The 27,790-nt window shown below is 45.6% G+C and overlaps 1 protein-coding gene and 1 long non-coding RNA gene across 4 annotated transcripts in view; one reads left to right on the top strand and one right to left on the bottom strand.

The window, feature by feature from the left end:
* Positions 1–644: 644 nt before the first annotated feature.
* The window catches only part of znf385a (zinc finger protein 385A), a 30,498-nt gene continuing 3,352 nt past the window's right edge, over positions 645–27,790 (bottom strand). Inside the window, exons 2-8 of one of the 3 annotated variants that reach the window (XM_085921318.1) lie at positions 18,673–18,848; positions 14,571–14,681; positions 10,525–10,690; positions 5,773–6,060; positions 3,582–3,766; positions 3,411–3,503; positions 645–3,272 (exon numbers count right to left, since the gene is read on the bottom strand). In XM_085921318.1, coding sequence (XP_085777444.1) covers positions 3,024–3,272; positions 3,411–3,503; positions 3,582–3,766; positions 5,773–6,060; positions 10,525–10,690; positions 14,571–14,681; positions 18,673–18,848 — 1,268 coding nt within the window. In that variant the 3' untranslated portion in view covers positions 645–3,023. Of the gene's footprint in view, positions 3,273–3,410; positions 3,767–5,772; positions 6,061–10,524; positions 10,691–14,570; positions 14,682–16,316; positions 16,641–18,672; positions 18,849–27,790 lie in introns of those variants that run through there. The other 2 variants (XM_085921316.1, XM_085921317.1) reach the window with 2 other exon arrangements.
* Positions 816–4,675, top strand: LOC147062768 (uncharacterized). Its single transcript, XR_015067332.1, has 3 exons — positions 816–1,242; positions 2,856–2,894; positions 2,986–4,675. It is a non-coding gene; the product is annotated as an uncharacterized LOC147062768 (long non-coding RNA).

Raw genomic sequence — 27,790 nt, 5'->3', positions numbered from 1 at the left:
GGAGACTCATCAGAGCACAAAGACTTCTCAGATTGCAATTTTGGTGACATCGTGACAACTGAAGTCTCAATTTAGCCTTTCAAAGAGGAAACCAATTTCACCTTCTTCACTCTTTGATTATGCTATTAAAAGATAGATTGCTTTCTGCACATTTTCTTTTTCACCCACTGTCACTGGTTGAAAAAATATAGCTGACAGGGAGGGAGGGAGGAGGGGGGCGGTCCTTATTGAGCCCCGAGCAACTATGATGTCATTTTCAGGGACGGATGAAAACGGGTGGATTTTTTCCGCTTAATTGATTTTCCACAAAGCCAAGAGGAATCATCACTGTGCTTAGAACATATTAAACATCTTTTTTGAGTTGACTTCCACTGAAAAGGGTGGAGGTGGAATCTTCTTGATAATTCCAAATAATGATGCAACTTAGCTGGGGAACATGTACGTAGGTGGAGGCCTGAGCCGCAGAACGAGTGGCACAGTCGGTAGCGTACCGCCATCTATCGGTTGCAACGGGTATTGTTTGAAAGCCGCCAGGAATGCTTGGAGAAAAAAAACGAAAAGAGCATGAAAGCTTTCTCTCATCAGATTGGACAACACAACGTTTGTTTCTGTCCGTAGTCAGAATTCGACAGAAAAATCCTCCCACAAAAACCCTCCGCTTGTTTGCGTAATGATTTATTGACATTTTCTTTTTATAGCGACATTATTTTCCATCTTTTTTTTTTTTTTTAAATTACATGGATAATGACTGACTCACATACACGCATATGATTCAAGTTCATCTTATTGCAATAAACAAGAGTAGCCGGAAGGAATCAGGTATTGCTACAGTTCATCATACAAAGAAAGTCTTTGTCCATCCGACAGTGAAATCCAAAAATAAATTTATTGGCGAGACAAAGTTACAGCATGGCCTCTCTGTCTCATTCTTTCTGCCCCCCCCCGCAGGAGAGACGGAGGGCAGCATAAGGCTAAGGCTAGTAGCCCAAAAACAGCTAACATCTGCTCTCCAAATAAGAATCCAACGTGATTTTTGAGCATTCTGTGGAAATCAAACATGAGCCGTGATGATTGCTTCGTTTGTGGAGCACTGGATCACGTGACGACGACGCGACTCCCGAATATGCGCCTTTCCTTCCCCAATTTTGAGCTTCGGAAGAGAGCGAGAAGGCCTCAGCGCCACACAGGAACAGAAGGAGAGCACGCACCCTCCTGGAAGAGAACTCAAACACTGACGACGAGGCAAGTGGATCATCTTCCCGTTTTAAAACGGCACAACTAACTAGAAAACCATTCTGCCAGTTTTGTGAGTCGATAGCTTTTTTTTTTTGTCGCAAGACGTTTGGCGTTATACCCTGTTCCCAAAGCAGACATTAGCTAAGCCAAAAAAAACGTTTAGGAAGCCCGAGTAAGGTTCACCACCCTCATGGAAGAAAAAAATCAATCTGAATGCTCCCGATTGACATGTACGACTCTGAATGACATGTCACAAAGCTAAACAACAACAACAACGACAAAATTCTCGTGGTTTTGCAATATTCAGACAAGAAGACCAAAACATTACAACTCATTGCTTCTCTAGTAAAGGCGGCACAGTGAACATGTCCGGAGCTAAGTTGCTCCCTCTTTTCCAAAATGTCATCATCGTGTTGCTTCTCTTTTGTTTTTGGTACTCTGAAGTCAAAGTGTGAACTTAATAAAGTGCTCACTATCCAGAGGAAAAACTAATCACGGTGCATTTCATGGCTTTTGCTTTCTGGAAGAAAACAAGTGTTTAACTTGCGTTTGACCTCAATGCCGTTCTGGTCCAATTGTCGCTCATTGCTCGAGTCAGGTATTTGGCTTCTATCCGATCGCTCTTTCTTTCTCTCAGATTTTGGATTTTTATGTGTTCGCTCCATGAAAGGAAGGCTTGGTGAGGTGGAAGATGAAGGAGCATGAAAAAAAAAAAAGACCCAAATGTAGCAAGTTGGTGTTGCAACCTCAGCACCCACGTCTTGATGAGAGCTGAGTGAGACGTAGATATCTCCAAGAGAACATGGAAATACAGCAGTTGCCATTTCAGTGCATACTTTGACTTTCCCAAGCAGATGCTAATATGCGACTAGCATGTAGCTGGCCCGATTGCCACCTCACTGACACAATTCCTGCAATACAAAGCAAGCGCCAGTAGGTGGCAGTGTAACCTTGCGGCCGACTGGTTGTTGGCTCTTCTTCAGTTTGTCACTGTTAGGCACCTTGTGTGCCATTAAGGAATGTTTTTAGAAAAAAAATTATATATTTGGCGAGAAATTGCAGGATGAAACAAAAAAATGCCCTCCGAAATGCCAACTTTTTGTAAATCGTGAATACTATGTTGTTTATTTAAAAGTGAACAATTTTGAAGTTGTCCTACACGGATTATGTTCCAATTTGGAGATTCCTACGTCCCAGCCTGCTCTGGTTTCTGCCCTTTGTTTTTGTTAGTACCATCTATTTTGGAAATGCAGATTTGTCCAATCCGACAACCTGCGCTAAGACGTTTCTCACTTCTCAGCTTCTCTGTGAGCGATATTATCTCTTGTTGCTTTTACGACTCGCGTGTGCATTATGACTAGCAAACACCTCGGCACAACAAAAGGTGGACTATCACAGCAGAGCTACGAAAAACCAAATGTTTTTTTTTTTGGAAGTGCATAGGATGAGAAGAGCACATTTCGTCATGATGACAGGAAAGAAACAACACGGTGCAGTGACACGTGGTTTGGATATGAGTTTCTTTTGTAGCTATTTGGGACTTGCCAGGAGAGTCGGTCAGGATGTGCCAGGAACTTCAACCCCTTATGAATAATCATCTCTGACCATTCCATCTGCAGGTCTCGCAGAAGTCTCAGAAATGGGAGGAAGAATTTCAGGTAAAGGGAAATATGAGAGACTGCTCCACCCTCTTTTTTTTTTTTTTTCTCAGTTCAAAGTTTGGATCAGTTGCTGTCTGCGTCTTCACAGTGTGCTTTTGGAGTGGCTGATCCCGATCAGGCCCCGAGTCAGTAAGGGGAGAAGAGGATGGGTCCGTGAGCGGTGCGGATGGGTCCCGGCGCGGGTCTTAAGATGGCGTGGCTGAGGGGCGGTCCTTGGAGAAGGTGGTGATGCGGGTGAGGCGCCGGGGCCGCCGCTCGGAGCGCCAGCGGGTTCGTCGAAGCGGCCGCCGCCATAGCCGCCGCCACGGCCAATGGGCTGGGGAGCAGGCCGGCCCCTAACACTTTGCTCAGACTCTTGGAGAACGTCAGAGAAGACTAAAAGTTGCGAGGAGCAGATGCAGGAGAAAGATCACAACAATTTCATTGGAGACCACCAACATCAGAGGTGTCTTTAGCTAAGATTCCAGATGAACGTCTGAACGTCCAAATGACGAGAGCTTGATGAGAACTTACCGTCAGATCAGCTCCCCTGTGCTTCTTGTGTCGGCCGAGGAGGGGGTTGGGCTTGCCCGCCATGCCGTCCCGGTGCCTCCGACTTGATATGTGCTGCAGTAAACAGACAGCTGACATGATAAGACTGGCAAACTTTGAAGAAGAAGATCCATCCATCCATCTTCCGCATACCTGTTTGAGCTGCAATTCAGAATTGACCCGCACATTGCAGATCTCACAGTGGAAGGTTCTTTCCTGAGTATTGGGGTCAACCGGACCACCACCCTGCTCCCCACTAGGCTTGGGACCCAGGCGTGGATATGCCTTGATGGGGCCCAGCCCGCTCCGAGCCTCCAAAATAGTTTTGTGTTTGGTACCTGCGTGCACACATAAATGTTTTTTTTTTTTTTTAAATGCTCTCAAGTGGCCTGAATGAAGCAAAAATGTATGGCGCTGTATTTCTCCAATAAAGCCAGCTGCAGCTGTGGCGCAAAACAGGCCCGCTAGTCATACAGCTGCGCGGCAGGTGAGCTCCGAGAGATCAACTCCAGTCCGCTCATTCATGTGTCATTTTTATTACGATTGTCGATTGAAGTTCCCGCTTGTGAAGACGGGGGAAGTTAGCGCCACATGTGCCGCATTGTTGCTTTTTTTTTATCTTGATGGTATATTATTGCAGCACAGTCTGGGGTCGGGATGAAGGCCTTTGCGCTTTCCTTTTTGTATCAAAACAATAATGGAGTGACGCTATGATCAAATTTAAATAATACCATAACACATGAACTCATTCAGTGCCATTGACGGTTATAGACGTCAAATATATGAACTGGGTTGGCAGTGAAGGAGTTAAAGACACCGCTCAGATATTTTTTCTGAATAAGTTATCGGGGGTTGAAGATCAGCGTTGTGCAATGAGGATGCAGATATTCGGGAGGAAAATGCGAAGGGGAGAGTCTCGGGGCAGTCGTGCCCATTTGAGAGCGAGGGCATCGTTGTCACGGCGTGTAAAAAAAGCTGCGACAAGTTGGTGGGATGTGACGGACGAAATGAAATTTGAAACACGTCGCAAGGAGGCGAAATGTTTGCCACTGGAGTGTCGTGTCGTTGACTGCTTCAAGTGTGTCAGTGTCAATCATGTGATCATGTTGGCGTCGTACTCCGACGGCTACCATGCCCCCCCCCCACCCTTGAAGGAAAGCCACTGGCTCAGTCTTGACACTATCAAAGCCCTTTGAACAGAGTTAAGGTTTCAGAATGATGGAAGGCGAGGAGGGGAGGGGAGGGGGGGGTCACGGGGGTGACATACTCTGAGGAGGACGAAGGCTGCTTCTACTCAAGGCCAGAAATGTTTTCTTCTCGCCTTTCTTCTATTTCGGTCAGAAAGCAGATAGTGCTGCGGATTTGTTGTCTTTGTAAGCTTGCCCTCACATGTTGTAAAGCGACACGCAAAGCACATTTCTACAAATAACAACACGGCCAATGTGTTTGCCTGAATGTCCGACAGCATTTCACATATTTCTTCTGTCTTTATTTTTAGAGTCGGCAAACGTACGCCGTTTTGTTTCATTGATTCCAGAACATTCCGACTCAAGCGGAGCGGGCTGGCCTTCATGACCCGGTGTCTTTTTTCTTTTTTCTTTTTTTTTTTCTATTTGGTTCAGCAGTCGCCTGATTCAAGTAGCAATTGCGTCACTCGCTCGAGTAAACCAAACAAGGGCGAAAACAATTGCACCTCAAAATGAACAGAAAATGACAAAAGCTGCAAAACCTAAATGGTGTGTAACCCCCATTAATAATGGATGGATATAAAAACAACAGACGTAAAAATAAAAATAAAAATAAAAAAGCTGGTCCTTTCGAGTACATTTGGCCTGCAGATAGATAACAAAGCAAAGCCAAGGATAAACACAAGCACACGAGCGCTAATGGGCAGACAAGAGGGAGGGGGGGAAGGATTAAAACAGGCAAAGGCTGAGAAAAGTAACGTTTTGCCGCATGGAGACGAGCTCGCTGTTTTTCCTTTTGCATAAACAAACACGTTTGGTGTAAGCAGAAGGATGCAGGGATCGGCGTCAAGCCAACAAAGAGAGAAAATCTTCAGCTTCAATTGTTTATCCCAGTGTTTTGAGCCAAAGCAGCCGCTTTAAACAGGAACAAAACAAATCCTCAAATATTGACCATCGTGTCTACATCGACTCTCAAATTGAACATGAAGCCGATCTGCTTGCTTCTGTTGAATGGCTGGAAGGAAACACGAGAAGACGTTGAGGTCTTAGTTACACTCGGGTAGGATATCAAGACGCTTTCTGAACCTTGGACCAGGTCATCTTCAGGTGTGGACCCAAATGGAGTTGAACGTTAGCGACTGTTTTTCAACACTCACCTTTGTTGTGAGCTTCCAGCTGGGACAAGGAATTGACAGCCACTTTGCACAAGGAGCAGTAGAGAAGCTTCTTTGCTTTGTCCTCCTCCGTCTCCGGGCCGGGCGGCCCGCTTGCCGGAACCGGGGGCGATTCGGAGTTGGCGCCGGAGGAAGACGTGGAGCTCGGGGGAGGGGCGGGAGTGGGAAGATTGGGAAGTAGACTGGGTGGCTCTAAGGGTGAGGCGGGTGAGGTGTTCTGAGGCGGGAGAGCTCCTGGGGCAAGCCCGTTTGACAGAGTCTGCGTTTCATCTGTGGGGAAAAAAAAAAATTGTACCTGACATCAAATACAGCATGGTTGTCAAAATTATTTTTGTCGCGGGCTGCATCATAGTCATAGTTTCCTTCAGGGAGACTAATAAAATCAAATTTCCAAAAATATGAATGGTAATAAAAATTGCTAGCAATATTGCTTTTTATTAAAAAAAAAACGTGAAAAGAATTTGCAATTTCAGCATTGACATATGAATTTGATGCACAATTTGTCTTTGCGGGCCACATAAAATGATGTGCCGGGCCGTATCTGGCCCCCGGGCCTTGAGTTTGACACCTGTGAAATACAGCGGTGAAACGTCGAGAATGTCGTCGTTCGTTCCAAAAGGTTAGCGGTTGAGAGTTTGGTATTTTGAGATCACACAAAGCAGTGGAAAGCAGGTGCGAGTCAAATATTTTCATTTCCGACCACACGCGCCAAAAAAGAATGAAAACCCGTCGGACAGCCAAATACGAGGGGGGGGGGGGCACATTTACGGCAGAAGTGAAACCTTGAAGTGGATTTGTGTTTGACTTGAGCGAAATGTTTATTTGAGGTGGAAAAGCCATACGTTAGCTAGTCCGTTAGCTTCTTTCCCGCACAGCTGTTCCTTTTGGCACGTTTTGTCACAGGCAGAAGTAACAAAATGAAGTCCGTCTTTCCCGTACTTGACATGCCTTTTCGCTTTTTGTTTTTGAACCTGTTGGCACACTCATCCGTCCGCCCGTCTGTCCGCACGAGCACATGTGTTTTTGCTAATGCTACGCCATGCCTGTGGTATTCACCCTGGCTGTTGTCTGAACAAGACACCCTAAATTTGGTTGGCTTACTCACTCTCACTCACCCCCCAACGAGGAGGTCAGGGCGGGCGGGCTCGGCCCTTCTCCAAATTCCCCCTGATATCGAGCCAATTTGAGCGGCGCGCTAAAGCCTCCCAGCAGATTACGGCATTAAAGGGCTACCATGAGATATTTGCGGTAAGAAGACAAGCACTCAATTCAACGACTCCGTCGCTCTTTAACGCTTTGTCTTGACAGCTCATGTATTTATCTTCCATGAGATCATTTTGGAGTTATGCAAAAAAAAAAAAAAAAAGGAAAACGACATCTTTGATGACATCATATCTGATGAACGGGCTTTCCGAAATGACAATCCATGCAGGTTTGGAGGTTTCCAGCTGCAGATGTTCTCTGAGCCAGAAATTTTGGGTCGAAACGGAGCCTTCTCCTTCGTCCCGTGCTGCGAGCCAGCGTTTGACGCTCCAAATACGAGCAGGCCATTTGCGAAGCCGATGAAGGACTTGAGCAGATTCTAAACATCTAAATTAGGAACACATGACCCACGCACACACCCACATATTTGAATTCTACTGGGGAGGACTAGTGATCACAGATCCATAGCATAAGGTTGACATCTGGTCAAGCTCGTGCAACATCCGAACGCCTCGTTGCCCTCAAAACAGGTCAGCCAAAGGCGAAGCAACACTCCCAAAGTCCTTTTTGGTCTACTAGCGGATTAGCTCAGCTTTTGCTATAATTAGCCATTGTTTGCTTCAAGTAAGAATTAAGAACCTCAACTCCAAACAGGTCGGGGAGGTCAACAAAGAGCGTTAACACAGTCCAGATGCTTGATAAGTGCGTCTGCGTACTTAATCCATGTCAGGAAATGAAAGTTACGCATCATATGCTGTTGCTTTGTCGATGAAGTCGTGGGAGTCTTTTAGATTCCACCAAAGGAATGTTTTTGAGGCGGATGCTTCGAGGGAAACATTATCTGTCAAAACATTGGGGGTCATCAAATGATCCTGTGGGAGCTTCTACCACAAGTTCAGCATTGAAAAGCTTAGCTGGTTCAACTTGCTAGCCTCCCGCCAGGACATTATGCTAGCTCAATTGTTGATAACGCGAGTTCGAAACTCAATACTCAACTTGAGCGCTATCTAGCTAGCTAGCTGATGGGTGCCCGTCACCCTCATCACGCAAACGGAGAAATTTCAAATAGCAACACACATCTTTTGAAACAATTTCCACATATGATAAGATGTGATGGTTTGATCCACTAGAATGGAAACCCCACGTAACCTAATAGTCAGGCGCCGGTCATGCAACCTAGCCTATCGCGTGAACGTCATTGCTTTAATTGACCTTGAGTGTGTCTGCGTGTGCGTGTGTGTGGAGGACAAGGACCAACATTCAAGTGGGTGAGTGTATCAGAGAACAGCGAGGGGAAGAAGGTGAAGTTGTGTTTGTCTTCGAGTTACCAGCTGCCTTTCCATCACCCCGAGTCCTCAGCTCACTATAGCAAATCCCTCAAAGCAAAGAAGACCTTCTCCGAAAGGTCAACAGCCTGGATAAAGGACGCCACCAATTGCGTATTGTTGGACGTACATCACAGATTATTTTTTTTTTTTTTAGCAAATTCCACAGCGAGCGTTCCCACGAGAACGAGGAATGAATGCGTCAGTATCTTCTAAAAGCCGCTTTGCAACCAACTCAATGAGGCCTATCAAACGACGATTCAGCAACATTGTCACGGCCATGTTTTTGCTGACTTTTTGTTTTCATTTTTCCCCGTGTCCCGCTTTTCTTGGTTGACCTTGCTAATTAGTTAGTTCCTTGTTTCAGCCAATCAGCTCCCTCCAGCCACTCGTGTCCTGTCCAGGTGTAGCATGTCTCGTCACTTGCCTCGTATTCGTTTCCCGGGTTTTGTTCCATCTTTGATTTCTGATGTGTTTGTAATTTGAATCAACCCTTCTCCTCAAATTCTGGATTATGCGCGTTGTTCTTGGCCTCGGTGGGAAGAACCAGAGTGAAATCGCACATTCGCATGCTTCAAAGAGGGCAAGGCAGGAAGACGCAAGGGTCACAACAAGTTGATTCTTTCACATGTTTCTACTTTGTGTTGCCAATAATAGCGGGCTTGCTTTGGCTCAGCATGCTCCAATGGTGAGTTCAAATCCCTCTGGAGAGACGCAGAGCAACCTAAACGGACCTCTCGCTATTCTGGGATAACTAACACAACAATCAAGGCTTTTAAAGTGGTTTTGTAGGTTCAAATAAAGTCAAAGGTGGTTCAAAGTTCACACTTATCGACTTGAAAATACGTTTCCATTGTGTTTGCTTTTGAGCCACCAAAACAAGGCAGCTATGTCGCCTGGCGCTTATTCCAAGGACAAGTCAGGGGACGCTGAGGCAATGGAAAATGCAGCACGGAGGAAGCAACAGAGAAGAGACACACGGCCTCCACGTCAAAGCTACAAATACAAAGATGAGCTGAGCTGAGCTGAGCTGCTGGATAAAGAGATTCTGAGAAAACCAACAACTGGACGACACAAGGTCACACCGTAACTCTTGTTCCTTAAGTGAGACTAAGTGCTCATGTTTGTTCAACGGCGCCATCTTAATTGCCTCGGGCGAGTTACTATGATGACATTACTGTTTCTCTTCTATAAGTTTCCCTCCTTTACACACGTGATCATCTTAATAGCTTACTTAGCATTAGCTTGTGTTTCCCCTTAACATAAATGTATTTATATGAAAGTTAAAAAACAAAAACATCCCAATTGCACGTAATTTGGTCTCAATTCTGTCTTCTTAACATTCGAAATGAAAAGCAACACAATAAAAAGAGTTCAACGCCAGATGCTACAGAGTGACGGCCAATCGATCAAAACATCGAATGTTGTGCGACGGCAACAGATCAACGGTGACCGAAAGATCAGTCGATGAAACAAAGCAGTCGTGGCAAGACCGATGCCAAGGGAGTGGATGCGATATTGATGAAATATTAGTCATCCCCAAATTCCAAAGCATGACCGTAAACGTGTTGCAATTTCTCCCAAGTCACAAAACATGAACGAGTCGAAAAAAAAAAAAAAGAAGCACTTCTCGATGTGATGCCAAGGGAATGTCCTGCTGCTCGTGTTCAAAACATGTTTACATTTAACAGATGGGCGAGCATAGCTGTGGTTAGAGTTGATTAAAACAAGATATTATTTCTGGCACACGCTAGGCGAGAGCAGAAAAGAAAGTAAATGCCCCTTTTGGATTTGTGCTATTGTCGACGATGAGCAATCAAAACAGCATCGGCGCTGTAGTGTAAGTTGGCTGCCTCAATTCTTGTGATCATTTCCAGCTGCAAATATTGATCAGAAAAGAAAAAATACGCACTTGGCAGGAGTCCATTTTGGTTTGTGGAGATTAAATAAAATAATGCATGGCACGTGACGTCAGGTTGGACCCAAAACTGGGAACGTTGCAAACCTGAGCAGGTCGCTAGTTTGAATATTTGTTGAACCGCATTGATAAGCGGAGCGTCGTCAGCAGTTTGTCTCAGCAACTCTGAGTTTGTATTTGCTATCCTTGAAAATGTTCCATTTGTTTTTGTTTTTTTCTATCCAAAGATAAGCGCTTGCCAGTGCAATTTGTGCCCGTTATTGCGTGAAGTGTTTTCTGCTTTGTCACCTTGTTTGCCGCACTCGCTATCTGAGGCAGCGCCCGGAGGAGATGGAGAGGCGGTGGGGGTCACAGTCTGAGGTTTGTCGCCATCTTGACAGCGACCCTTTGACGTCTCGATACCTTTGACTCTCCTGGCGTGTCGGTTTCCTTTGTAGTGAGCTTCGGCTTGGTTCTGGATTGTGACACAAGAACACGTCAACTATTGGTTCTTGCAATGTATTCCTTCATCACTGACTTTGTGAATGAATGAATGGTTATTGAGTGTGTAAACAGGCTTTATTTGTATGGAATTCTTTCAAATAAAGAAAAAACATATCTGGTGCAGTGTAAACTGCAAATAAATAAATAAAACAAATATATTCATATTTAAATCAATATTTAAATAAACCTATCAAGTGCAAATAAATATAAAAAACGAATAAATGAATAAATAAATAAGACCACCAGGCATATTTTGTTTAAGTTTGCAGATGTCATGTTCTTAGTTGGTTTGGCTTTGGCTAGCAAGAATGAGTAAGATTTTATTTTGAAAAATATTTTCAAAAAATTGGCGATTCTCTCCCAATTACATCCGTCGGTTACATCCGGTCACGTGACATGGAGACCAAGCATCCTGCATTAAAAGACAAACCTTTGGAATTGTTTGAAAGAAAAAAAATGTGAACAAGAAGGACAGAAGCAACTACTGAAGTTTCTGAGAAACAAGCTCAGCGCTCTCACTAATTCAACGTAATGGTGAATTTTATTTTAAAGTGGTTTATATTTGTTTTTATACCAATTGTATCATTTTATTTCATTGTATTTACATATTTATTATAAATGTATTATTTATTTATATAAATGTATTGTTTATTTATATAAAAGCCGTCTCCGCAAAAATATTTCTGACACGTAACCGGTTCGTAGTGCAAAAACTCTTGGAGACCACTGCTGTATATAATACAAGGCGTAATAATAATCATAATGGCCCTCCAAAAAAAACTATGACTACAATGTGGCCCGTGACAAAAATGAGTTTGGCCTGCATTATAGCTTCCTTTGCCTTTGTTTGTTTTAAATTATATATATTTTTTTTAGTCTTTAACCCCCATCCCTGCTTCCTTGCACGGGTCCTCATTCGCCACTACCTGACCTGACCTGACAGCGGGCGCATACATGTTATTCTATACGCAGGGTGGGACTATAGCACAGACGGCAGCCTGGTTTACAGTGAAAGGAGAGATGGCGGACTAAAACCTTGCAGTCAGACATTTGAGACCCTCCTTTGTTCCTTACTCATCACATATTTATTTGTCATTTCTCTTCCCAATGACGTGAAAATGTCCCTGAACACGTGCTTGTCAATCATCAGTGCAAAGTTCTGTCTGCAAGTCCAAAGTCTCTGACAGTTACTGGCTCCGGCTTTCATTAATAGCAGACTGAGAATGCCAGCGGGAGTTAAACTGGGGCTCACTGGGATTGCCGTTGTACTTGAAGCGCCATAAACTATGCGTGTCATTAGACAGCATTTCATTAATGGCTTCCAGCTTTTTATGGTTCCCAAAGAGACAAAGACACACAGTAAGGCACGCTTGCTTGATTGTCCGGTAAAAAGCAAAAATAAAAATAAATTCATCCTAATGTTTGTGGGATTTATTGCAGGAAGTCATCTCTGGCCACGAGCTAATGTGTTTGCACAGCGCGTAAACAATCGGGGCGAGCCATTCGTCAGGGGACTCCTTTGTTTGGTTATCTGCCGGCAGTTTTGCGAGGCCGGCACGAGACGGCGGATGAGACGAGACGCCGGTTTGCTAAAACGAAAATTTTACTAGCTCACTTTGCCTCAAAGCACGTCGACGTACAAACAAAGTCCAACGACCGCCTGCTCGTGGTATCTTTACTTGTGGAGCGTAGCTGGAGGGAGCAGATGTGCAGCGTCGTGTGCTACAAAGTGAGCTCGTAAAATGACATCGTGAAGATGTTCCTTTTTAAGCGGCTTGCACGATGGACGGCGGACAGCTGCCGCAGGTGCTGAAAGGCTTCGAGCATTGATCTGACCAAGTACGGAGTGATGGAGCAGCTTGGTGAAGATGCTGATTGGCGGGCGGGCCCACTCGTGTTTGTTTGCGGCATGACAAGCAGAATCTGGCACTGCAGTGGATTTTAAAGGTCCTACTTCTGAATTATGGAGTGTTTGCCACACTGAGTGATGGACATCTATCTCCGTGTGTGTGTACTGTAGAAGAACGGCTGAGCTCAAGGGATGGGACTGGCAGTGGTGCTGGGAGGTGTCCATATTGGGAGCCGAGCAACAAAAAGAGTGACACGCAGATAGGAACATGGAAGCGTCCCTTCACCTTTTTGAGATAAACGGACCGTGTTGATTCTGGTCGTGATAAATGATGCACGAGCCGGCGTGATTTTAATTCTTCTGACGTTTATTACAATCGAGTAGAATTGACCGACTTAACGTTCACAAAGTGAGATTCCCGGTCCAACTTAACGGATGTCTAGTAAAATAGATTTGAGATTTACGAGTGGCTGTTAAGTGAAGCCAAATTGCACAAATGGCATGCAAGCAATGTTAAAGGGGGGGGGGGACTTTGAGGGGGGGGGGGGGGGGACTGCTCTCTTTGACAATGAAATGTGAATGATGGGCGTTTTATACGTTTCATATCAGCGTGTGTTTGTAGCTCCGTGTGGCCGCATAGAAATAGAATCTCTGGTTTTATTTGATTTCTTCTCATTTTTATTTTATTTGGTTTGAGATGGGACCATTTTTTTGAAACAAAGATTAAATATGCGACACAGCATTCACGCTATGGTGCGGTAGATTCAAACGAAAAACTGATGTGACAGATGTGAGAAGAAAGAAATAAAAGACAGACGAAGGAGCGCAATAGAAAGCGGACAAGGTGGCGCTGAAGGAGAAAGTCAGCAAAACAACAGATCCTTATCAGACTAATTGCTCGATGCTGAGGATGCAAGCGTTTGTGATGTCGTCAATGTGGAACGCCACCAGAGAATATTTGGGAAAATGAAAAATCTACTTGCAAGAAACCACAACAAAAGCATTCCGGATAAAATAAGAATCCAAATACAGCTTGAAAGCTGAGGAAAATCAAAAAGGACGCTTTTATGAAATCGATGTATAAAACGGCAAATTCGAAGAGTTTGAAAAAAAACTGTCGTTGATTTTATGATTGCACACAAATCAACAGCTCAAGCCGCATTAGATTGAAAGTCATTTTGAATTGTTGATGGAAAATGTGAAGAACATGGTGAGCTCAGTTGGACGAGCAGACGACCGCAACTCTGACATAACCGACATTCTGCTGCTGCCGCTTTACGAGACAATTGTTTGCCTTCCTTCTCGAACCATTTGGGTTGCAGCTTCTCGTCAACGTCGGGATAATTGCGTGTTTTGGGAAGGCCTTGTTTGGTGTCCAGCTTGATGTGAATGAGCTCGATGAACGCGGACAAATCCTTCCAGAATTCTTGACGGAAATTTGAAAGCTGTTGCGCAGCTGAATACACATTGTCCTTCTCTGGCCTTCACTTCCTGTAGGTGTAGCTCCATAATATATATATTTTTGGTCCAAACTGTGTATGTTTTTTAGCGTAGCCTGAATCCTGAAAACTCCCATAAACATTGGCGGATAAATATCCTTTTGGTTTGAAGATCTAAACAGAACGGCTTGAAAGATTGTAAGCGTTGCCGCTTAGCCACATGATTACAGACTTTGCGCGTATATTTAGCAGCGGTGCGTTACTCCTCCGTGTGGTCTGGCCAAAACGTCTTTTCAACATCACAGTCTGCACGGTGGAATTCTTTGAAGGCCTCCCCGTCATCAGACGCACTTTGTCTCCTACTGAGGACTTCGGATAGACAAACAAAAGTGGCCGATAAAAATAGAAACGGGGCAGCGACTTGTAAACAAGCTATGCTAACAAGCTAAGCTACTCATCCTTGCTAGATCTTATTTTGAAGTAAATTCAATTCCAACGGGGGTCAAAAGGGCCAAAACAAGGGCGAGAACTGCACCAAAGGTCTTCTCGCGCTTTACACGTACCTCCGAGTTGAAACGGATCTGGCAGACGTTACAGGAGATGACCGGCCGCTTGGTCTTGACCAGTGGAACTCCAAAGGTGTGGTTGATCACCGCCTTCTGGACCGGGTCCATCTGCCACGAATCGGAAAAGAGAAACCCAATGAAAAATACGATAGTTTTGTTTAAACAGTTTGAAAACACATTTTGTGTTCGGTTTAGCTTGTCAACCGGCGCTAGCAAGAAACAGCTAGCTGCTTCACTTGTGATGTGTTGTGCTTAAACAAATGATGGGCTGACATTGTACTGTTGGACTTTCACATTCTTGCTGTGTGACTTTTCTCCAGCTGCACCATCAATCATCACTTCGTATACGTTTGATCGACTCATTTTAGCGACTCGAGCGCCTGAGCTGACTGCATTTAGCCTTCAGCGCAAATTGCCTTCAGTGTTTGTCAACGGCGGGATTTTCCATCACACACAGAAAAAAAAACAAAAAAAGTTAAATGATGTGGCACTGTTTGGATACGTTGGAGGAGGAAAGTAAGGAGGAAAAAAAATGCATTTGGTGTAGCGTGTTCCTTAAAGTCAGAATGTTCCAGAGAGCCTTCCAGCTGTGATGCAAGTGTGCTGCTTTGGCAGGTTCACCGACAAGCCATGACTCAATTTGGCCCATCTTGCTGTTTCATTTGGCCCATTGCCAAGCTTTCCCTTGCGTCCTCCCACACCTTCATTATCAGGAAGAGTGTTTCCTCCAAGACTGAATGTCTCTAGGATTTGAGTTACGTGCAAAAAAAAAAAAAAAATCCATGCATCTGGGTGACGCTTTCAAATGTCACCTTCAGCGCTCCAAGTGGCACTTGCGACTTGAGGGCGTCGCCGCCTCTGGAGAACGTTTAACAAGAGCTGAGGTAACTGCGCATGAATGATGGGCTTAGGTCCAGTTCCCTGGGTGGAGGAGGTCAGCTAAGCTAACGTTCCATGCAGACTCCTTCAGCTGTTAAAAACACTGTGCAGCTGCCAAGAGGCCTTTGGGGGGGGGGGTCATACAGAAAGCAACCCAAACTCCCACTCATGCTCAGCCAACACTCTGAGATGATGCCTGCTGGCTTCTCGAGACACTGACGATCCAAAAAGCTTTGCTGTCCACATCTATTTACACAAGTGCCTTGAGATATGAGTTGAATTCCTTCAGCGGTTCAAAACAATCAAATCGTAAAAATTTTTTTTTCCTCCACTGCAATGAATGAAAATGCCAGTTAAACAAAACATCAAATGGATTTTGAAAAATTCACTGCTAGCTCATTTTTGCACCTGCAATCAGGACACTTGCGTTGCTTTTGCGTTGACTCTCCAAAGTCTGCCGGCCCGATTATGGCATTCATCGCCTGAAAAATGATGCTTATCATCCAAGGAAATCTCATCCCTCCTCCATCTTGGATGGTACGGCTTCCACCGGCACAATTTGCCAAGAGTCCTGAGTCGGATCGCTTTGGCTGTTGCGTGTTTGCAAATCTTACACGTCTTGTATATTTTCTTGGTGATGAAACTTTCTTTTCCTGCTCCCAAAATGACTTTTGTCACATGATGCTATCTTGCACTTGTTTCACTTTCCTCCCCTGTTGTTTTTGATGACTTCTACACCAGCCAATTGTTTTCATCATGTGCAAGTGGAGCGACCGGGGAATGCTCGCCGTGTCATCAAGTAGCCACATGAAGACACGGCCGCCTGAAAGAACAAGAAGCATTTCCAAGGAACTGCGTACTCACCTTGTTCTCCTCAGTGTCTGCGGCAGCTTGGAGCTGCATTTTCCCCCGCGTGTGTGCGCTGCCGTCACAGGTGTGTGTTTGCCTCTCCGAGCGGCTGAGACTCAAAGTGCCTGATGCACTCATTCAGCTTCCCCCCCCCCCCTTCACTTGTCAAAAATGAAAACAAAGTTCTACGTAGTGGTGCATGATTGCCTTTTTGGAGATGTTGGCATGACACCTTCCGTCAGGCGTCAGGCATGGTCCTCGTTCACCATGTCCCGCTCCTCGCTTGCCATGCTGAGTCCCTCAAACTGCACCGCCGTATCTCCTCCCCTTCTCCTTCTTTCTCCCCTCCTTCTCATGCATATTTGCTTTCTCTGGATGTGCTTGAAGGATTATAGGAGCACCCCCCCCCCTTCTCCTTGCCATCGCTCGGCCAATGAAAACTGAAACATTCGCTTTGCCCGACAACTCGGACCAGCGCACGGGATGTATATGTGCTCTGTGACTTTCAAAAGAGCCAAGTGGAAGCAACTTCCAGATGGTACTTTGTCGTCATAGGGCAGAAAAGCCAGCCGCTCCGCGAGTTACAAAGCAGTGGTCGGAATTCCCTGCCTGTGATAATGAGATTAACGACTTCTGTCGAAATGTTTACAAAAGGAATTCATGACAGAAGGAGGGTTTATTATTCTGCAGGTTGAAGTCCAATTGCTGACCTTTCATTTCACTCGGGGAATCTATATTGGGAGCAACACATAGTGTACTCTACTGTAAAGCAAACCCATCACTGTCCAAAAAGCATCAGCAGTGACAGCCAAGTGGAGGACAAATCATATTACGGCTGAGTAAGAAAGGCCATTAAGGTAGCGAGCCATGTTGTCAAGGAAAGGCTAATTAGGATGGACACAATCAGGAAGAGGACAAGAGTGCCAGCTACAAGGACTTTTACAAATGTTGAGTCTCCAGTGACACGTTCAACAGAAAGTAGAAAGCCCAAAGAACACCAGGAGGATTTGAAGACACCAATTAGCAGTTGTCCTTCCAGTTTCGAGGGGAGCGCTGTTCTTTTATTCTAGCAGCACTCTCAGCTCCAATCACTTTCACTCTCGTTACCGTCTGTCTGTCCGTCCATCAGTCCATCCAAATTCCAAGACACGACTCGCAAGCAAGCCACAAAACTATCAGGGCCAGTTTTCTGTAAATCAATCAGATATGAAAGCTGAAATTGAACATGCAACTTGCTTTAGACTACATCGGCCGAGTGGCCCCCTCTGCTGGCCGCACATACACATTACACGCGCAGTTTTTTTTCTCTTAAAATCGATTGGTGGAAAACTTGTTTTCAAATAAAAAATAGAAGCAGCTGGTTTGAAGCTATTGACAAATGGCTTAGGTAACAAAATGCGAGTAGAACTGATGCTTGTAGTTGCAATATTTAACACAAGCCTTAAAGCCAGATTTGAAAGAACAATGAAATACTTTATGGATCATATACAAATTCATTTCCTGGCTTTTTTTTTTTTTCTTGACGGTGCTTAAAAAAGGCAACGGCTGCTCCCCCTTTGGACAAATACCCAAATCGAGCATGAAGTTATCAATTCGGTATTGTTCAGGCCCAAATTGGAAACTATGATGTCATTGCATTTTTATTTGCTAACACCACTGTGACTACTGACGATAAAAAACAATGCCAATCATTCCATATGTTCTTCAACCTTCATTCTACTGCCATCACTCAAGACTTGCAATCATAATAATAATAATAATAAGAAGAAGAATGCAGTTTGAACATTCTCCAATTATTTTGCTCATCCAAAAGAAAATAAGATAAGAATCATCTTTGCCACTCTCTGAGCCAGCGATCATTTGACGAGTGAAATACTGAAGCCATCCTGACGTCATTCCCCAATGGCAACAAAGCTCGGTGCTGCTTGAACATACTGATGAACAACATGTTGACATTCTCAAACGCCGTTTGGAGGAGCAACATAGGGCCGAATTGATGAAGTGTTGAAAGCCTCGGCGGTCTGTTCTGAATTATGAGCATTTTTCCAAAGCCCGTAGGGAGAAGGAAAGTCCCAATCTGTCACAATAAACGCTGAATCAAACAAACTGTGCCATTTGAAGTGTGTTGCTACCTTTCATTTGGCAGCCTTGATTCATTCAAACAGACTTTCATCACAGATGATCTATTTGGAAGCAGCGGTGGCTTCTGCTCATTCCAGGAGAGCAGCTCATTTTTTTTCCCCCAGACTTTTTATTTATATGTAAATTTTACCCGGCAAACACAACACAAGTCTTTGGATCAGTTCATCCAATCATCACGCAGGAGATCGGCGTCACTGTCCAAGCCGCCCCGGCTCCTTCGGTTTCTTACCGTGCTGAAGTTGTGGAAGAGGCTCAAGCCGTGTGGAGGAGGTGGAGGAGGAGGGGGAGGAGGAGGTGTCGTCTCCATGGAGAACTGCAGGAAGGGTTTCATGTCCAGGTGGGATTGGATCATTGTTGGGGTCCGCAAGAATGCTGGCACCGCTGCCCCGGCACGATTTATACTTCCTGCACACACAAATCACAATTCATTTTTATTTCATTCTTTTTTATTTTAATTTTTTATTTGTTTATTTATTTAGTTTTATTTATTTATTTTTGACCAATTGCTTGGGTTGCAATTTTGCGAAATGTTCTGGGCCGCCTCAGTCTGCCAGCCAACGTCACCGTCCAAGCAGAAACATCAATCATTTAACCAGTCCGTCGATGATAACATGAATTGTCTAATTTGGGACAAAAGTATCCGCTCAAATATCAATTCAGGCCAGTGCAAGCAATCAGACCGATGTCACATTTTTTTTAATTTCGACGGACATTTTACACATTCAAACTACAGCAATAGAGAAAAAGACTCAATTCATTATTCAGGCCATTCACAATGCAATCAAGATTATTTTTAAACACGTGCTGCTATCGAAGCCAATTTGCCCCTCCCCCCCTCGGCGGTCATCATCTCTCCTCTTCCCTTCTCGTCTCCTTTTTGACCTCTGTCAAGGATGATAGCGTTGGGCCCCACGCGGCAAAACTCCTCTTCAGCAAGCTCTCGGATTAAGCCTTTTAATATCCGCCGGCGCGTTCAAATTCCAACCCCCGCGACTTAAAGCTTTCGTTGCTCTCCTTTCAGGGATTGCTGGGGGCTACACGATATTCTCGCTTGGCCTGGAAAATTTTCCATCTACCTGCCTCTGCACCGGCAAGATGTAATTTGAGGCTTTCTCGACACCCGGGCTTGTTCATCAAACTCAAAGCGCGCCGGATGAGATCAGAGGAAGCTTCTGCGCGGGTGATGCTAAGCGATGCACTCGACAAACTTTGGATTAGAGAGAGCGACTTTGTCAGACAGAATGCTGTCAAGTGGAGATTGCCTTCTGCTGAGCATCTGTCAGCCTCCAGGTGGGGACGACTGCATCGTGACACTTGGAGCGCTCCTAACGTTGGAAAAGAGCACACTGTCGCTGCTTTACTCGTTCGCTACCAATGACGGTTATAGACGTCAACGATTAACAGTGAATGAGTTGAGGAATGGAGTTAGATTCAACAAAATGATTGATTTGGTGGTCTGTCTGTTCACGTCTTGGCCACTTGAGGGCAGTATCAAACAGGCAACATGATAGACATGGAGACGGTCACAACTCCTCAAGAAACTGCAGTTATTCATTTTTCATTGGCAGTGGAAAAAGAATACGTTTCATCAATCACAAGTTGCACGGAAGGTATATGTGCACGCGTGAAGGCGTGTCAAAAAAGGTCACGGGTGGCTTAGTTCTGAAATGTCCCTCCGCAATCCCAAACTACCATTTTACAGAATAATAATTCAATAATTTTGACTGCGCTAAACATCACAAAGGTCATTCGGGTTCATGAAGAAAAACCCGGCAACACGCCAATCTCAGCTCGCGGCAATTGTTTTAATTTCAAGGCAAGTTGAAGCTTCAATTTATGGGCTGGCTGTAATGAAAGGCAATAGTAATGACACCCCGGTGGGATGATTGTGACACGTCGGAGCCCTCCCAGGTTGATCCCGCTTTGATATCCGCTAAGTCGGCGAATCCACGCGGTAACATTTAATTACCGCTCGGTTAGTTTAGAAGAAAACAACAGACGAACGCGAGCGATGTCAGAATCGTGGAATGACTGCTCGTGACCTCGGCAAAGCGCAATGTCTTGAACACACACACACACACACACACACACACACACACACACACACACACACACACACACACACACACACCAGTGCACGTGAGCCACAGATGCACCTCCCTTAATCCTCCAGATAAATCTCTTGCTGGCTCCTGCAAGCGGACCTTTGCAAAAGCGCTCGGCTTTTGTACTTGTGGCTCGAGGGATTTCACGCGTGTGTGTTTGGTGGGGGCACCTCTGGCTAACACACACACACATGCCTGCAGAGCGGAGCTTGACTTCTCCAGCTTTACACAAACAAGTCCTTTGACTGGGCAACGGTGTACGAATAAATGGTAGCGAGCCGAAGGTGGATGCGCTAAAAGTATGCGGCGCCGAGCTTTCCATCGAGTCGGCGTCTGCGGGCCGCATGTCACGACACGTATTCGCTCGCTCAGAGGAGGATTTATATACTTAATGAAAATATGCCAGAGTTGGCTCACCGCCACGGCATTCCCTCATGATGGTTATCTCCTAAGCGTGATGAAAAGGTAACGTGGACTCGAGACGGAGGCCCTGGGACAAAATCATTTTGTCGGGCCCGCTTTGAGGTCAGACGAATAGCTAATGGGAGAGGACAGCTCGGGGTGAGGGCTCCAACGCAGACAATAACATGCAAAAGAGAAGAAGACGAATGCCATCGCAACTCTCTGGATTACTGGGAAAGAACAGAAAGCACACAAATGGTAGAAATTTGAGTTTTGTAAACTTGGCAATAAAAAACAATTCATAATTTATCAAATGAACATCGGGATCCGGAACTCTATTTCAACTCTTTGAGATTTTTAGTGCAATATAGAATATATTTACATTGTGCAAAGATGCAGCCATTGGACGATTCAAGTCTAACAGCTTGCAGCGATATGGCACGGTGCAAAGGTCAAAAGTGTTAGCAAAGGAATCCAAGCCTGATGATTGACCTTTGGGGGGGGGGGGCCGCCTAAACACAAAAGATAATTTTTTGGCTGTCATTGATGTGTCTGCCGCAAGACTTGTGGGCATGGATAACAAAAGTGGGGAGGAGCAAAAAAAAAGGGGGCGTGGCTACCAAAGTGACGCAAGATGAACCGCCGCGCCGCCATCTCCTTCCACCTGGCCTCCATTGTTTTCCGTCCCGCAGCCACCCCTCCCCCACATCCTCTCCATCTTTTGTTTGAGCGGGCGGTACCCTGCTGGAACAATAGCCGGGAACTTTATTCCCAGGAACCTGCGCCCTCAGGTGTGCAATTCTATCAGCCCAAATGTAGTTTGGGCAGTGGGAGGAATGTTCCATCAGGGGAGGGGCCGGATTAGACCAAGCAACAAGCATGTCCTTTAACATTAAGCCAGCAAAACGGAGCCCAATCTTTTTAAGTAGCGGGTTCACTTGTCATTGCAGAAACCACAAAGGACATCAGTAGGACAGCTGACACTCCAAGGGAGGAATCCAAACATGATCATTTTCCCCACACAAGCCAAATTGGATGAATGCTCACTTTGGTGCACACTTGGCATATTTTTCCAAGAAAGCAGCGATTGCATCACTCGACGAGCCACCGTCGTTCCCGGCCGCCATAAATCTCAGTCCTGTGGCGCAACCGAGCGTGAGATCACAGCAAACGTCAAAACAAAATGAACAACGGTGAGCTTTTCCAACAAGTTTTTTTTTTTAACAAAGCCGAGCGTGGATGAAAGGCAAGGCGCGGATTGCGGCTTTTGAAAGTCGATCCAAGGCGCCTTGTCGACGAGCATCGATGAAGAAATGGGACGGCAACACTATTGCGAGGTGTGACTTTTGATTGTGATCAGACACGAAGCCTTGTAAAGTAAATTCTCATTTGTCAAAACGACTTTGACGTTTTGCGACACCCTGGCTCGCCAAAAACAGCGAGTTGGCTGGAGGAAAAAAAGAACTTGACAGCTAGCAAAGAGAGAAATGTCCTCTGGTGGGAGAATCAATCAATTCCTCTGCACATGAATTTTGCTAATTATGACTCAGGAAATGCTGAATCGGCAAGATTTCAATGCGCTGCCACTCAACTATTTACAAAGTGGAATCCATTTACGGGCCCCCGAGTGTGACGATAATAAGTTTCGCAATCGTACCGAAATGCGTAGACTTGAAGAATTAAAAGACACGCTATTAAATTAGCCAGCAAATTAGTGTCGATGCATCTCGAGCCTACGTCACCATTCTGAGGAGCAGAAATGGAAAAAAAAAAAAAAAAAAAGAGGAGAGTACATCCGGCACTGCGGCTCGGCCTCATTGTTTGATTCTTCTGCTAATGAGCAGCATCTTGCTCCGGCTACCATACAAAGGCCCGATTGAATCTGGCACGCCATTAGCATGTCGGAGAGGCCCGGCCGGCTTCGTTCGTCCGTGAGCCGCTGACTGACAGCGGCCGTCATCTCCGTAATTGCGCCGCACACCCGAGCCAATGGCGGCCCGAGAGAGCCACGTGGTGCCGGGAAGAGGCGGGAAATGGAAAAAGGTAGAGCGGGGATTAGGATTTAGAAGGGGATTCGGGGAAGAGAGAGGGAGACGACAGGCTGGGGAGAATTAGCCACCAAACTCTGCGTCGGTGAGCTCAAAGAGGACGCTGGTGATAAATGAATAAATAAATAAATAAATAAATAAATAAATAAATAAGTGAATGAATGAATGAATGAATGAATGAATGAATGAATGAATGAACGAACGAACGAACGAACGAACGAACGAACGAACAAATAAATAAATAAATAAATAAATAAATAAATAAATAAATAAAATTGTTCATACTTTGTTATGATGGCGTACGTGGCGCAATTGCAAAAAAACCTTTTCAAGGAACGGTTTGCAATTATCGAACGAAAAAAAAAAAATGCCACCGTGACCTCCGAAAAACAAGCAGTCAGCGTGACACCCTCGCTTGCGCTGCTGATCTAAATTGTAACCTCCAGAAGCTCTGCTGAAATTTGTCTGGAAAAGCCACCTCGAGAAAATAAAAAAATTGACATTTTTCGTGTTCCCGCTCCTGATGTGTGTTTAAGTCCTGTTTGTTCTCCCCATAGCTCAAGCGGGACGTTAATTCTCTTCTTTGTCACCTTCACCTGCAGCGTCTTTGCTTACGCTGATTTTTTCCCCCCTCTGCGACCCTTTGGCTCTTTTTTCTACACTCAATGTTCATTGTACAAACAGCATGAAGACGTGCATGCAAGACATCCAAAATAGGCCAATCACACCAGCCCCGCCCCCATCCACTCGCCATCCCTGTCACTGGCTGGCTTGACGCTGTGTTTTGCTTCTTTTCTGGGCTGCGCTGACACGCTTGCAGTCAGTCTCAATTTGTGTGTGCGTGCGACTGTGAAGTGCAGTGCAAGCACATTTTCAAGCTTCAGCCACCTGGGTGATACCGAAAGATGTTTCCCACACACGAGACGCTTCCCTGCCCCCAAACATCTGAAAATATGACACTCACATTCTTCTAAGTTACTGCAGCAAGAATGTGAGAATTCATATGTTGGTGTTCAACGTCTAAGCGTATGTTCAACAACCAAATTCCATATGATGATTTTGTTTTTGCAGACGTATGCAATTGTTGATTTTGTGACAATGTTTTGTGTTGGTGCGCCGTGAAATTGCTTGCGACATAAGAATATTGAAACGCAAGCACCGGAGCAACATATTAAAGGCGATGCTCAAAGTATTCTTTTTTTTTTATGTGTCTGCAGATTACTGACACAGTTGTGAAACACTTCTTTGTGTGTCTCCGTATGCATTACACTGCCCCCAGGTGGCAAGGCGGGCACATTGCAAGGAGCAGTCCGAAGGAGAAGAAAAACATGGAGTGAAATCTGTTTTATCTTTACATTTGATTTGAGTGTCGTTAAATATTTGTTCATAAAAAAACTACGACAAAATACAGAACACAGTTTAAGTGCTTTGATCCACAAACATGGCTCAAACGAGGACTTCAAGGCACCACTGGATTTGTTTTGAAAATAAAAACCCACTCAAGGGTCAGACTATATTATATTTTTCAAGGTGCTCTCGTGAAGGACAATGTTACCATATGGCACAATCTGCCTTTGCGCCACTGGAAAGCCACGATTGAGCACGCAGGCGTGATGTGCATTTGAGTCCGTTTGCCGACATGTGACGGAATGTCACGGACAGAGTGCGAGTTCATCGCTCGGCGGCCGACGGACGTGACAGCGGCAACAAAGCGTCAACGTACGCGCCCACTCCCTGCCATGGCTTTCCTTCGCTCGCTTTCAAGTCTGCCTCGATAGGAGCCTCAGACTGCGGCAGTGCGGGGCAGTGAGGCGGAAAATACAGTGATTGTCGCTGACAAAAATAGAGGAGCTGGGAGAGAGGGAGGCCGGGGGGGGAGGGAGGGAGTGAGGGAGTCAAAGGATGACAATGCAAGGGCATGAAGAGAATTGACGGATAGAGCAGCAAAGCTTCAGGGGTATATGGAGTCTCCGAGTTGATTTGAGTGGGCCCCCCCCCCCCAAAAAAAGGGGCACCTTGTTCTGCACCATGCGTCCACGCAGCAAGCCAGCTGTCCTGCTCGCTCTCAGGGAGGAGGAGGAGGAGGGGGGGGGGGGTACTGGGACATGCAATATTCATGAGCAGGGGTCTATTTGGCTGCGTCATCGGCCATACCTCTTTGCCAATAACAATCTCTGTCACTGGAGTCACCTTTATTCAGCCCTTAGGGAACTACAGCAAAAAAAAATGGAGTGAGGATCATGTTTGAATTTCTCCCAAGCTTTAAGATTGAATAACAAAGATGATTGATGTTTTTGTACTGTGCATTTGGTCCAGCGGAGGCCAAGTCATTGAAATCCAGGAAAAGGAATTTCTTGGATCAGCCGAGTGATGTTTGAAACAACATAGAAGGTAATTATCGCAATTAAAGTGGCATATTTCATCGAAGGCCGCCATCCTTTTTTGCCTGTCGCAGCTTGCCTGCTTGCCTTGCCAGCTTGCCCGCCCACCCGCCCACCGTGAAGGTCACCCTCCCTGCAGCTAGGGATTGCACAGGCAGGCACAATATGATGCCGCCCTTCGACAGAGGTCTTCACCTTGCCTTGCTGAGGACAAACCCCCTGGAACTTTTTGGTATTTCTATAGATTTAGTATCCACCACAGTAAGTGTTGAGGACATTTCAAAAATGAAAAGAATTCAAACAAACAGCATACAGACTTTTCCTGGGTGTGCCGTGCACATGCTAAAGGAACACAAAAACAGTACTCGAGTAAAAGATGAGCAGCTTTGAAGGTGCCACCAGGAGAACCTTCATGTCTGTCTGCTGACCTGAATTCAAAAGAGGGTCGGTGTCACCTTTTATCTTGCAAACTAGCTCGCCGAGGGTCCGTTGAGGAGGACGGGAGACATTTGATGACAAATGTCTGCAGTCAGGTCCATTTTTAGGGGTCAGCAGAGTTTTTTAGGAAAAAAAAAAAAAAGTCATACACTTGCACACATCTCGTGTGGTCCAGCCCTGCTGTGACCTTAATTTGTTGTGTCTTGAGGAGGCGTGCCAAACGGGCAGCTGATGCTCCCCGAGGGGACGCGCTGACAAATCGTGTGAGCATTAGCTGCCTGCCATGAGGGATGGAGAGCGCACACACATGTGCAGTCTTTACATGCAGACTACATGTGAAGGGAGGAAGGGAGGAAGGAAGGAAGGAAGGAAGGAAGGAAGGAAGGAAGGAAGGAAGGAAGGAAGGAAGGAAGGAAGGAAGGAAGGGAGGGAGGGAGGGAGGGAGGAAGGAAGGAAGGAAGGAAGGAAGGAAGGAAGGAAGGAAGGAAGGAAGGAAGGAAGGAAGGAAGGAAGGAAGGAAGGAAGGAAGGAAGGAAGGAAGGAAGGAAGGAAGGAAACTTGCTGAGCAACTGGTGAAAGTAACGCGACACATGCTGTCTCCCTGCTAGCTAATCCTCTAAGCAAAGATTTGTGGCAGTGCCAACCAAATCTATTGGGACATTTCAAAACAAGTCATCGCAGGTTTGGTGGAGAAAACGAGGTAACTGGCAAGCATTTTTCTTGCGGCTCACGTGGTTTGCTTTCCGCAACACTGTTCTCATCAGCCACCTTTTTCTTTCGAGGGTGGGGGTTATTTTTTTATGATATTTATTTCCCATGGATTCCAGTTTTGCTGTGAATGAATGTGAATTTTGGAAATTCACCACTGCAAATAAAACCAAAAATATCATTGAAATGATTTCTCTCGGACAGTAGTACGACATTTGCGTCACTTTAAAATAACATTGATAGAAAAACATCCGGGGGGAAAGAAAAAAGGAGCTGAAAAGATAAAAGCATATGTTCTTTCCTCACATCTGCAAGCCTTGCTGTCTTTATTCAAATGTCAACGTGTGGTGGCGCTTCTAAGTGCATCAATATGCTAATGCTGCTTCCATTGCTTTTGCAAATGATCTTTTTTGTCGTGTTGCTTTACATTTCACAAGGCGGCTTAAAAACTACTCTTGAAAATGCTGCAACGGGAACGTCATCTTATGGCGTCACACGCCGTCACGGATGTCCTCAGCTCCCGCTTTGGCCTTGACAGCCTTTCTAATCTGCACCTCTGGCATCTCCCGCCCCCGCCCCGCCCTGCCCCTCCCTCTAGCCTCAGGGGGCGCTGCGTGAGGCAGGTCCTGGCAAAGCCCCCTCTCACACGCTCTCTTCAAGACACTCGAGACAGGTGTGCATACCAGACCTGCAGCGGCTTCTCCTTGAACCAACACTCCAAATACGTGCGGGCTGTCAGCGGGCTAGACGACACATTGGGCTCGCTCACAACTCCAACCACTGCCATCTTTTTTGTCACTAACACAGGGGAAGATTTCGTTGGCAGTCTCCACATAGCCAATCAGGCTATTTTGAGAATCTCGCTGTAACATTAAGGATTAGCTTCTTGGAAGGCAAAGAAGCAGGTTGTGTGTGTGTGCGTGATTATCCCGAGGACGGAAAAGAAAATAGCCTTTGTGATGGTCGTGATCAGGAATTGAGGTGATGGCGTTTCCAGCGGTATGTCATGGATAAAGCTCGTATGGGCCAGATTCCATGAGTCAGACCATACAAGAGAAAGCTGGGCTTGGTGTGTGTGTGCGTGCGTTGCTGAAAGGAATCCGTTTCTTCCCGTGGGCCAATTTTGAATTGAAAGACGAGTATGTGGCCATCGTCTTAGTCATTCCCTTCGCTCGTGCCGCACGTTTCTCCCACGCCTTCCCGTGCATCTTCGTCACCACGGTGACCTTGTTGCTTCTCAAGGACAATCGATTTGTCTTTTGGGA

Source organism: Syngnathus leptorhynchus, chromosome 1, assembly GCF_054491065.1.
Source record: "Syngnathus leptorhynchus isolate UIUO chromosome 1, UIUO_Slep, whole genome shotgun sequence".
NCBI classification, from domain to species: domain Eukaryota; kingdom Metazoa; phylum Chordata; class Actinopteri; order Syngnathiformes; family Syngnathidae; genus Syngnathus; species Syngnathus leptorhynchus.
The sequence above is the reverse complement of the archived record's forward strand: the minus strand, read 5'-3'. Positions and strand labels throughout refer to the sequence as shown.